The 13,499-nt window shown below is 38.2% G+C and overlaps 1 protein-coding gene across 3 annotated transcripts in view; it reads left to right on the top strand.

The window, feature by feature from the left end:
- Positions 1 to 392: 392 nt before the first annotated feature.
- hcn2b (hyperpolarization activated cyclic nucleotide-gated potassium channel 2b) overlaps positions 393 to 13,499 on the top strand; it is a 33,604-nt gene continuing 20,497 nt past the window's right edge. Inside the window, exons 1-4 of one of the 3 annotated variants that reach the window (XM_058760097.1) lie at positions 393 to 1,639; positions 5,377 to 5,800; positions 9,433 to 9,594; positions 13,244 to 13,462. In XM_058760097.1, coding sequence (XP_058616080.1) covers positions 918 to 1,639; positions 5,377 to 5,800; positions 9,433 to 9,594; positions 13,244 to 13,462 — 1,527 coding nt within the window. In that variant the 5' untranslated portion in view covers positions 393 to 917. The remainder of the gene's footprint in view (positions 1,640 to 5,376; positions 5,801 to 9,432; positions 9,595 to 13,243; positions 13,463 to 13,499) is intronic. The other 2 variants (XM_058760099.1, XM_058760100.1) reach the window with 2 other exon arrangements.

Genomic DNA, 13,499 nt, shown 5'->3' on the forward strand with positions numbered 1-13,499 from the left:
TTTGAAATCACCTTTAGGTTATGATTAAAGTGTTTTCACATTTTGAATTGGTTTTTTTTTTTTTTTTGTGCGTGGCCTATTGTCAGAATATCTAGGTGATGGTTATGGTAGGCCTATCCGCCTTGTCCACCTTTTTATTTTTTAATATGGACAAAAAATGTCTCAAAAGACTGAAATCCTTGTATAAAAATATAATCGAGTAGTTTCCTTATGTAGTTTATGAAAAAATACTTTTTGGAAAACTTAAAATATTGGTTACACACCATGTTTTCGTCATTTGACAAAATGATAGCCTAAATTATGACCCTTATGAATGTGTATGGTCTTAAAGTTAAAATTACTTTTAAATGACACTTTTTTTTTTTTTTTTTTTTTTGTTAAAATCAAATGTAGTATAGGCCTATAAGAACATCTGATATTCATGAAATATTAAATTTATTTTCAAGACGTTTTGAAATATGCATGAAGCCAACATGTAGGCCCACCTAGCCTAAACAAATTAGATTTTTCCGTTTCATTCGTTGATTTCAGGTATCCTTATTTACAATATCTCCAAGTTAAGAAATGTGCAGCTGGATAATGAATCATCAAACATACTATTACACACCACTAACCTACATTTGCATATTTAACACCAAGACTCGCATAATACAGCGTATCTCGTCCTATTTTCCACTCATTTATCCTTGACATAGTTTAATTCCTGACTCCATTCATTATCTGAGCTCAGAGGAAAACAGAGCTTGTGATGGTTTAGGGTATACCAGGTAAGGGAGTGAACGAGTGCAGCCATAGCAACGCGACTGGTGTAGTTGTCTGGTGACATTGGGACGCGGAGTAAAGGACTGTAGGCAACTGCCCACGTCTGCGCTTTCACAATCTGGCTGCGTCAGGATTCATCTCAAAGCAACGCCGTCATGGACGAAGCGGAGGACGGCGATGAAGACCACAAAGAGACTCGCAGGGGCGACATCCTTGACTCTACCTCCAAGATGAAGAATGTAACGCCAGGAGGGGGAGCAACGGCAGCGGCGAGCAGGATCTCCAGCAACAAGGACTTCGCCTCTGTCTCCTGTGGACGCAGCACGGAATCCACCGCGCTCCTCTGCCACGGAGATGCTTCCAGGAACAGGAGTGGGTTTGACGGCGAGGATGGCACCGGAATGAGATGCGTAATCAACGGAGACTGCCGAAGAGACGAGAGCTTGTCCTCAACCCTCTCCAAGCAGGAGAAGCAGACAGGTGGAGGCTTCCCAGCATCTGCATGTCACTCCAGCACCTCCAGCATGGACGGCTCGGTCACTTCTGCCCCGACCGCCGCTGCTCCTCCCGCTGAGAAGAAGGACTCCAGAGTTTCCTTCTCCAGCGCTCCACCGGCCCAGGGACAGACCTCGAACCAGCAGCAGCAGCCGGGCAATTCTGTCAGCTTTCCCAAGTCTGAGGATGGCCAGATCACGGCAGATGATGCCGAAGCCAGGGACAATCAAACTTACATGCAGAGGCAGTTTAGCTCCATGCTACAGCCCGGGGTCAACAAATTCTCACTGCGTATGTTTGGGAGTCAAAAGGCAGTGGAGAGGGAACAGGAACGAGTCAAATCCGCTGGCAATTGGATTATACATCCGTACAGTGATTTCAGGTAGGCATGATGGAGTGACACCAGTGGAGACACAACAGCTTGTTGCAAATGCTCATGTTTGAATACAATAAAAAATGAGTGCCTTTTCTGGTAAAAAACAAACAATCAACCGAAAAATACTTTATTGTAAAATATATAACATTTTGTTAAAATCACATATCAAGTAAATAAATAAATGTACTTTTTGGAGAGAAAAAAAGTAACAGAGTTGACACTTTAAATTTTTTTCCATTTAGCCAAGGTCTTAACACTTTTACAAGGTGTTTATTATGAAGATACATTAATGCTGATGTTTTTTTTTATTTATTCATTCACAAATATTCAGTGTTCAGTAATCAGCTGTTTACTATACAAAATCATGGTAACAGGGCTGACTATTTAAGATCGACCCCTACTGACAAACATTTTTAGATAAATTAACAAACAAGGAGGCACTTATGATACCATTATATCTTTAAAAAAGTAACAGAGATGACATTTTAAAGTTTGTTTAGTTAATTAATCGTACTGTAATCATGGTAACAGGGTTGACTATTTATGATCGTCCCCTAAAGACAAATGGAACATTTTATGATTAGGTGATTTACAAACAAGGAGGCACACACTTATTTTCATTAAATAAAAAAGTAACAGAGTTGACATTTTATAGTTTTAGTCAGTGCACTACAAGGTGTTTATTAGAAAGATAATTTAATGCTGATATTTTTATTCATTTATTTTGCAAATATCTAGTGTTCAGTAATCAACTGTACTGTGCAAAATCATGGTAACAGGGTTGACCATTTATGATCGTCCCTTTGAGACAAATGGAACATTTTATGATTAGGTGATTTACAAACAAGGAGGCACGTACTTATTTTCATTAAATAAAAAAAAGTAACAGAGTTGACATACATTTGAAGTAGAGTTGACATTAAAGTTTGTTTAGCCTTTGAGCTCTAGGTTGTACCACTATGTGAATTATTAAAAGGAGAATTTAATGCTGATATTTTCACAAATATTCATTGTTCAAAAATCATGTTTACTGTACACAGTAACAGGGTTGACTATTTTAGATGTCTCCTGCTGATAAATGTACATTTTAAGATGAAGTGATTAAACAAGGTGGCACATAATTATGATATAATTATGACAATAAAAAAAAATCAATTTAAATTAAAGGGGGTGGGGTAACAGAGTTGACAAAATAAATAGAAAATAAATAGAAAATACAAGTTTTCATTAAAATAAAATTTAATTTAATGATAATAAACATTACATTGATGTTTTACAAAAACGCCTGCAACAACAGCGTACCAGTTGGCATTAGCTTTCAGTCATTATTCACACTTATGCTGATGAGGGAAACAAAAGGCATCCTTTCCATGGAACAACCCATAGGCCTGAATATCAAACACAATGCACAATACTAATTATAATTTGTAATAAGGATTAGGACCTCACATTAATTTGATTTTTAGTAAATGGAGATTAATCATTGATGGCCAACTTACAGCAGCAGCAGCAGCTTCACTAAAGCTTTTTCACGTCATCAAGTGTGTGTAATTTACCAGATCATTTATGGAAATCCTTTTGCCCAAAAGCTGTATAAACTGCAAAGGGAAATGTAGACAGGACACTTACTTCAAATTTCAGAAATGATCCCCTCACAGTCTCTCAGGATAAAGTCTAGAATGAAATGCTATCAAAACAGTGGGAATAAAACTTTTCTATGGAGCTCAATGATATAGTTCAATGGTTTGTTTGTTGTTCTCCCAGCAAGCACTTTGAATCATATCGTCTCCTCTGTGGTCTGTGCTTAATCATCTCTCAGGACTTGGAGCCAAGAGGGTGTTCCTCAAAAACATTGACAAACAGGTTAATTTTATATCAAGTAACTTCCAATAAAGGCTAATATACAAGATCGTTACTTCGATTTAAGCAGTAGCTAATGCACTTTTGATTAAAGACAGGCCCATAATTGGTTTGACCAGTATTTTTCACCATCATTTGGTGTGTCTCCAAAGAATAACACTCAACAGTGTTAGTACACCACTGCGCATTCAACAGGAAACAACTCATTTTATGCAAACAATAACTTTTTATTTAATAGCCATTCATTATGAAAGAACAAGAGTATCATTCATAAAATAAAACAATACATAAAAACAATAAAATAATAATTAAAAAGTACTGTTCATTATCATAAGTGTCATAAAAACTAGGTTAATAAATTAAATTATTTGGGGGGAAAAATGAATACAATAAAAAAAATGAAATTAATAATATTAATAATAATAATTATATAACCTTGAAACCCCATAATCATAACATTAAACAATACCAAAAAATTGATATTTAAAATAACAATTAATATAAAGTATAAAAACATTAAAAAATACATAATTAAATGAAACTATATAAAGGACTAATGATTATAAAACAAATTTAAGCAAATGAAAAACAAAAGTGTGCTTGCTCTCTTGATGGTACACACATAGGTTGCTGCTGAAATAGATCCATAATAATGTTAATAATAATTATTATAAGAATAAGAAAGAGATAAGAAAGTATTCTCTTATGTAAGATACTCAGTTCAACGTTTAATTAAATTATTTTAGATAAAAGCTAAGTGCTCTGTCTAATAAATCAAAGGATTCCTTTTTTCCCCAAAGATCAGCATCATTATGAGGTTGCAATACATCATCCATGATTTTACGCATTCTGGTCATTGTGTTAATGTGCATTTATGCAAAAAAAGAAAAAGAAAATATATTATGGATTTGTTTAAGCTAGTCGGCGTATTTATTTGCAGTCACACATTGCATTGCAGGCCGGTAATCTAGTATTATTTTCAGAGAGAAGACAAACTGAGCACTGCATTTAAATGCGAAGAGAGCTTTATGTGATGGAGCTCATATTATTATTAGAACACAGCAGCTACAGCTGCATTGTTTGCTTGAGAAAGCTCAGTTATGATCGCTTCAGAAGTTTTGCTTTCAGTACCACAGACAGCTCGGCAGTCATGTCTCCATATATAATCAATAAATCACAGATACACCTTAAGAGAAGCTTCTTAGATCTTAATGTGCATGTAAACCTTAATTCACCTTCTCAAGATCTCAAAAATAAACTATCATCCTGCTTTGTTCCATGTATCTGTTTCTCAACGTCCTTGTGATGACCTTGCATAGATTGAGGTAACTATTATTTATTGGTACAATATTTCACAATATTGATCTCAACCAACAGGCACTATATCAAACAAATGCTGTTTTATTACACCCATATCACCTCTCTTCTCGTGCGCATGCAGCGTGTTTGTTGAGGCTAGGGTTATTTATAGGGAGTATCCCTGTCTCAACGAACGCATGAAGACTGAATCTCATTTTTTTTATTATAAGAGTATATGTACCAAATACATTTAAAAAGCATGGTATACCGACATATTGCAACAAAAAATGAGAATAGTTACAAAAAAAAAAAAATCCTCATATTAATATAATAATAAGCTAAATAATTAATTAATGCACACTTACCTTGAGTACTGTGATGTTCTCAAATGTCAATATATTTTATACCACACATTTTGTTTGAGACACTGAAATGCCTATTGTTAGCGTCATATAAGCGTAGTCTGTAAATAAATCTAAATAATTTATACATTTCTGTGGCATTTTTGTGCATGCATTTAACAATATGTCCTGTAAATTAATTCACCTACCTATTCCTTCACATTCCTTTCATTCCCCACACAGGTTCTACTGGGATTTCACAATGCTAATGTTTATGGTGGGCAACTTGATTATCATTCCTGTGGGCATCACCTTCTTCAAGGAGGAAACCACCACCCCTTGGATTATCTTCAACGTTGTGTCCGATACGTTCTTCCTCATGGACTTGGTACTGAACTTCCGCACAGGCATAGTCTACGAAGAAAACACTGAGATAATACTGGACCCTGAAAAGATCAAGAAGAAGTACCTGAAGACATGGTTTGTGGTGGACTTCGTCTCATCCATCCCAGTGGATTATATCTTTCTCATCGTAGAGAAAGGCATTGACTCGGAGGTTTACAAGACAGCCAGAGCGTTGCGGATTGTGCGTTTCACCAAAATCCTCAGTTTACTGCGACTTCTTAGACTATCCAGACTGATTCGTTACATCCATCAATGGGAAGAGGTAAGATGAGTGCCGTTGCTGTTCATCTTCATTGTTGAAGTCAGACAGGATCTTCTGAATTGTGATGCTGGGAAGAAACGGAAACACTTTTTTTCGCTGAGTAGGTCGCCTGATGGTGGCCGCCTTTTCAATACTACTAACTTTATCTCACTGACTTCTCCAATATAAGACATTTTCGTTCATGGGATGACTGAAAATAACATTGGTAACTCAAAAACAGTTGATAAATCCAAGTCAATAGGTCCAAGCCAAGCCAGCGAAACATATTTTGCACACATCGTTTTTATCAGAGTTCTAGGTGTCAAAATAATAACTCACGAAATATGCTGAAAATCGCAAGTGATGCTATGTTGAACGTTCTTGTAACTAGCAGTGCTAACGACATTGACTTTAATTTCATAAATATCATAAAATATGATATATGGTTAATTTGTCAAACTGAAAATAGAAGTCCAAGCACATTGACTTGTTATAATACTAATGATTTTGGCAGATATAGTTATCCAAATATTCTGTGCAAACAGTAAATTTGCTTACTGTAAAAATACAATATACCGCAGCTATATTCTAATTAGTTAGTTAGTATGCTATTCCAAACATAGCCCAAATGTTTATTTACCTATTGACGTCACTTTTCTTGTTTGTAATTGCGAGAGGCATAATGTGATCAGTGGTGCTTTTCACTGATTTCCAATGCTGCCTTCTAGGTGTTTTGTTGTGGGTGACTAATTAGGTGCACAGGCTAATTAACGTAGCCTGGAGTAATTAACCATCATAAACGTTAATAACAGCAACTGACTGACCACAATTGTAAAAACAGTTCAGTGCATTACCATTAAAACGACAACCGACATTGGGAACATTTCAGATGATTACATAGAGAGCCAGCTGTTCAGAGTGACAGAAATGTGACGGTTTGCCTGTGGTTGAGCCGACTGATGATTCAGTTTTATGTGTTCTTTTCGCCACTAAATGGGACAATTATGCTGCTGATTACATAGTGGTAATGTGAGCCAGGCATGGCCCTCAATTACTGAATCAACCTTGCACAGCAGCACCACATTCACTCCACACTGTTTGGCCCCCTTATAGCTCTTGATTACTCAGGCAGGGACAAAGCACGAGTTAGACCTCCTGAAGATATGACCAAGTTGTGAAACCCATTTGTAAGTCAGTACGTTAACCCAATAATGTGTAGGTCATGTAAACACTTAAACTGTGTTCTTTTATCAGGGAAAGGCATAAACTGCTAGAAAAAAACCCAACAGCACACTTAGTTTTTGCCCATTATCCTAATATTGCACTGCATGTAAACATGTCAAGAAGAAAAGCATTTTATTAGCCACAGTAGCATGATCATAATGTGTGTTAGCTAATCAAAAGGCTTTTATTGTTAACCCTTTGCTAATAAGATTATGTAGAGTGTAGAAAAGTTACCATGGTTATTAAAGTAAAAGTGTAGTAACCATGGTTGGTGACACTTTAGGATAGGGACCAATTCTTGCTCTTAACCAGTTGCTTATTAGTATGCCCATTATCAACATATTGGCTGTTTATTAGCACTTATAAAGCACATATTCTGCATTAGCATATTCTACATCCCTAATCCAATTCCTAAATTTAACAACTACCTTACTAACCATTAATAAGCAGCAAAAAACAAGTTTATTGAGGGAAAAGTCATAGTTAATGGTTTGTTAATAGCGAGAACTGGACCTTAAAATAAAGTGTGACGCAATGTTTTTTTTTGCCGTATTGATGCTCATTTGTATAACCACAGTTTTACTAGAAATACCATGGTTAAACTATGGTTAGTGTAGTAAAACCATGGTTAATTTGTGGTTACCACGGTTTAACTATTGTAACCATGTTTCTTTGGTTTTATTTGTAGAAAAACTTCAACAAGTGGTGAATGCTATGTTACGCTATTAGGCCAGTTATTATCTTGCTAAAAACACAAAGAAAATAAAAACTCAAACAAACAAAGCAAAATTTCTAGATTGGCAATTTTTAATTTTGTTCAAAAATGCTAAGCTATCAGGCTAGTTAGCATTCAAACAGCAATGTAATTAAAAAATAAGCTAGCAAAATGGTTAGTTTACAAGATTACAAGCTAATAGTGAATGCTATGCTAAGCTATCAGGGCAATCGCAATCTTGCCAAAACACAAAGAAACTACAAACCTAAAGCAAAATGTTTAGATGTTCAGTCTATATCGACAATTTATAATTTAGTGAAACGCTGTAAATGCTAAGCTGTATGCTTATGCTAACTGTATGTTAACAAAAACACAAAGAAATCAAAATGTTTAGATTGATATATTAACTGAAGCATTTCTATGGTTACAACAACATATTCAAAAAATGATATTTGTAGTCCGGCACTGAATAAAATTCCTGAAAGAAATTCAGTCATCCGAAGTAGTTGTCATAATGTGCATACATTAAATTCTGCAGTGGAAACTAAAAGCGTTTACTTTAGAAACTAAATTGTTTCAGACCACCAACCACACCATGGTACACATAAAAATCACGAAAAACTACTTAAAAATCATGCCTGGCAACCATATTGTACAGACACAAGCAAAGATTGCACAAGCCAGTGTTTTCATGAGGACATTTGTCTGCTGATGTTTCACAATCACCTCACACCGGTAATTATGCATGCCAGAAGACAACAGAGTATTTATATTTGGTATGGATCATTAATTTCAACAAGTTCAAATGGCGGTGCCATGAGACCCATAAGTGCTTCTACATTGCTTTGAGACCAATGACCCTGATCAAAGAGGTTTTCAAGAACTGCACAGCAACAATGATATACTAAACAAACAGCCCTAACTACCGACCATTTAAGAGCTCCAGGCATGATGCTTCTCTTCAAATATTAGTCTCCAGTCAGTTTTGTGTTTTGCATCGTCTCAGATCTGGTTCCATGTGCTGCTGCTTCTCAAGCTAGAAAAACAACCCACGCCAGCTAAGAACTTTACAACACAAGCCAGGGTAGTGTCTCTGCTTGTCTTCTTCTATCGTTTATTTTGGCCTAGTTGCTATTTGGATCACTTGGCTTTTCTCAGGTGTGACAAGCCTTGTTTCTGGTATGGGAAGAAAGTGTTGACACTGTCTCGCACAACCACACAAGGCATCATCCTGGACTGACTCCAGATCGCTCTCCAATAGCTGTCCTCTCCACTTTGTAACCACAAACAAACTGCACACACGGCTGTCTCCAAGAGACATTCTCTGCTCTCCAGTCTTTCTTCCAGTCCCGCCAGGAAGAACATGGTATCAGCTTGGCACATTACATTCATCATTCACAGACATGTTCTGTATTGAATCTAATCTGACAGGATGAAGTTTGTAGGATGTACTGTACTCGCTGCATAAAGCTTTGGCAAACCTGGTCTTAATGCAATATGTGTGCTCGTATTCACAAATCTAGAGGTCACAAATAATCTTCAGGTCAAAAGGGTTTTGAAATAGTACCTTGTCAAGGGAATCCCTCCAAAAATTAAATATGCGAAGATGGATTACCTGTGTCTCTGTTTCAGAGCCCTGGTAATTTGATCCGGATTGTCCTAGAAAGCCCTTCCCTTCTACTAAATGTAATGCTTCTCTTATCTTGACTGACAGATCTTTCACATGACCTATGACCTGGCCAGTGCGGTGATGCGCATCTTCAATCTGATTGGCATGATGCTGCTTTTGTGCCACTGGGATGGCTGTCTGCAGTTCTTGGTGCCCATGTTGCAGGACTTCCCTTCAGACTGTTGGGTGTCTCTTAACAAGATGGTGGTAAGTCTTGCCTTCCAACTTGCCTTGGTCTCAAATAGCAAGTTCAAGTTTTGTAGCCCAAAATTTAAGTACCATTATCTACAGTTACACACAAAAATAGAAATGAGCCATTTGCTGAGTCCAGGAACTGAATTTGGACTCAGCAAATGGCTCTGTAGAAGGTCACTCTGAGTCCTCCAATCATGCTTGAACAATTCCACACAATAAGCAAATCTCAAATCCAAAGCTTCCACTGATGTCATCAGTGTTTGACAGTGTTAATCACATGGACACATTGGGGAGCCGACTCCATCACCTGCTCTTTTCACTTTCCCAAGTCAGCCAGGCACTTTGAGTCACCCCTCCCTTACGTCTCACCATCATCCATCTGTTCTAGAAGTTCTCCCTGCTGTTTAGTCTAGTCTGAAGATAAGACACTGTTTGGACATTTGCTACACTGATGTATACAGTAAGTGATCGTAAACTCTTGCTCGGTAAAGTGTGTGCAGCGTCAGGCAACGTAACGGAGTATGATTTATACTTGTGTTATCTGGGGATTCACATGTTGGCTGAACGCCACTCTTGGCAACCAAAGGGCTGGCTTGTTTCAAACCTTGGTATAAACCACTGGCAACAGCTTGTGAACTGTCGTCAACTAACTGAATTTACCAATGGAAAACTTGTGAGACTGAACTCTGATAAATGCTGATTATTTAGGTTCGTCCTTTATATATTAATATACACTCTTTATATGCTGTCACTTGTAAGAGATCATGTGACACGGGGACAGGATTCTCATTGGGTTTTGTTACAACAGTAGTTTTTGAGTGCAGTCATTCTAGTCGCTGCCAATGCTTAGCAATCAAGGTCAGCAGCTTTCGAAAGGCAGATTGCTTGAAATGAAAGACGCAGCGTTAAACGATCTGTCTCATTATTTCAAGTGTCCGCTTGGTCTCTCAACAGGCCTGTCTTTGTGTGGTAATGAAGCCTGTGAGTCACACTCACTGAGATGTGTTGTTAAGCTTCAGCAGAGGTGCTATAAAACACTAGGCACATTACAAACCTTCCTTCATTTGTTAGAATACAATAAAACTTAATGGGCATTATCATTCAGGATACTGAAAAAAGTCTGATGATGTTCCAATCCAAAACAAATGTACAGGTACTTGCCTCCTTCCTGTTTGCAGATAGGGTAAGACCCTAAAAAAATCTTAAGTCTTAAATAGTGGTTGAAAAAAAACATTTATAAAGATCATTAATATCATCTGAGACTCATCAATATCATGCTCACTTCAAATTAAAATTCCATTTTGACTTAACATAAATGAGTTACAGATGGTTCAGCCGCATTTCACCTGCCGCTGTGTTTCCCGCTTCTGATAGATCAATGCACTGAAATACACCCTTTGATCCCTTTTGATCCAGCTGTGCCCTGTGATCCATGACCTAGCATTGTCAAATCCATCCGTGCACAGTTATAAAGCACGTGTGATTCACAGGTACATGCTCACGTGGGTTTTTCAAGAGTCTTGCTTATGAGCTCTGCAAGCTTGAGAAGCCATTCAAAGTTCAGATAAGCATCCCCCAGACTACACAGACACATACAGATGGACTCAACATGGCCTGTCTTCATCTACATTCACAGAGAAGGACTCTTACCTAAGTCCTTTTAGCGCAGGTCAGTTCACTGGTGACCATCTTGGTAATGTCCTCCGAGGCAGTAAAGTATAGCTGTTACAAAGTAAATGGCTCTTTAAACTGAAAAGGCAGGACTTAAATTCTTACAACTGACATATTTAGCACTATGATTTCTCCCATTCATTTTTCTACAAGGGTTTTTGTATCTTCCACCATATACAAATCTTTACTCTTACACATAGAAATACTAGATAAGCAATGCCAAAGGAAACCTTTGCATTGCAGCTAATTAGCACAGTTCAGTCATGTTTCCCTCAGCTGAATGTAGACTTGACACAATCCTATGCTCAGAAATAAAGCCCAACAGTGTACTGTGCTAGGCTAAATCAACTTAGCAGCAAAGTTTGGTCATCTCAGTGCCAGTGGGGGTGGGTGGGTAACACTAGGTTAAATGTGTGCTAAGGGCCCTAGTTAGGCAAATATAATCAAAACACAATTGCTCAACAAGATATACTCTAATGTGTGCTAATGTTTCATTTAGCTCATTCCAAATCATGCTAGCAGCGCTACAATGCATGTCTGCTAAAACTGATTATGCAGCATTAAACATTTCCTTCATTCCTCCATAAATGCAGGGAGAAGGAAATAATTTGTGAATGCCTGTTTATCCACAGAATGTAGTGCACGTGTTGGGGTGTTGAATGGCGAATGTTTTGAGGCTATGCGATATCTTTACTTGCATTAATTTGCATACTCCTCTCTGAGAAGTATGGCACTGCCAAGTGACTCTTTGTGTTTACAGCTTGTTGGTGTTCATGTAGCAATACAAAAACAGATAAATCAGTCTCGTAGCGGAAGGTGTGACTCTGATCCATTTAAGAATGAACATCAACAAAAGAAGTGTTAATTACATTTGTTTCTTTTCCATGCATTTGTCAGGAGGGTTCAAATATATAATGTAGAATTTAAGCAGTTTGTGTTCATTCAATGTTTAATTGTTTGTCTCTGTGCATACCAAGATGTTCCAGTTAACCCAGAAGAAAATTGTTGCTCAGGGTATGCCTGGAAGCCTTGGAAGGCAGACATGTAAAGAAGATGGAAAGCAGACATGAACCAAGCAAACAAATCTCCCTGACACACTGCCCACACTGCATGCTTTCTACACTGCCAAGCCTTGCAGTTACTCAAATAAAGGGTTAGGCTCCAGACGATGTCTTCTCTGTCTTGTTTACATCTGCACTTGACAGGATTGTTGGGGTTGCAGCAACACATTTTTTTTTAGCCTCAGGACTGTGTAGTTGAGTCTGGGAACACATTTATATTTCTTATTTCTCCATGACACTTGCACTCCATGTGCACTGTAGCCTGTCTTTGCACCCAACCTGCCAGTTGGTGATAGCAGCCAGGTGCGTCCTGGCCTCAACAGAGGCTTCCTCCACCCCAACCCTAGTAAGCCACTTCTCGACTCATCTCCACAAAGTAATTCCACTGATTACACATCACCCTCGTTTTCCATTTTCACCTCCAACTCTTCCCCCGCTTCATCATTCAAAGTCACCCGTGGCCTCCTTGACTTTGATTTGGGATTTTCATAGCCTTGTCTAAACCCTGCTTGAAATGAATGCAAATCAGGGTAACCACATTTCACAGGGACCCATCAGGTCAATCCTGAAAAATCAGTCACTTATGGAGAGAGACGAGGCACCTTAGCGTAGCAGCTGAGGTCTTATGCAGATACTTGCAAGAGGAGCAAAGACATTATAACAAGAGCCCAATTGAACAATAAACAGCGTGGTCCCATTAAGTCACAGACAGAGTGATGGAATAATGAATCTATCACAGGTCCATGGTGCACGTAGCTATTTAAACTACTTGGCAAGATGCCTTTGATGGGGGGTTTGTAGAGGTATACCCCTCCTTAGCTAATATTTTGACTTGAGGATTAACATCCAGAGTGTATCTAGTGCAGATGAAGTAATCATAGTCTCTCTTTATTTTTCTGTTTATCACTTTCTCACATCCCAATTTGCAGAACGACTCCTGGAGCGAGCTGTACTCCTTTGCCCTGTTCAAGGCCATGAGCCATATGCTGTGTATTGGGTACGGACGCCAGGCCCCTGAGAGTATGTCTGATATCTGGTTGACCATGCTGAGTATGATCGTGGGAGCCACCTGCTACGCCATGTTCATTGGCCATGCCACCGCCCTCATACAGTCACTGGACTCTTCCCGGCGCCAGTACCAGGAGAAGGTGGGTACTATGCTCCAAACACACACACACACACACA

This window comes from Onychostoma macrolepis, chromosome 22 (assembly GCF_012432095.1).
Source record: "Onychostoma macrolepis isolate SWU-2019 chromosome 22, ASM1243209v1, whole genome shotgun sequence".
NCBI classification, from domain to species: Eukaryota; Metazoa; Chordata; class Actinopteri; order Cypriniformes; family Cyprinidae; genus Onychostoma; species Onychostoma macrolepis.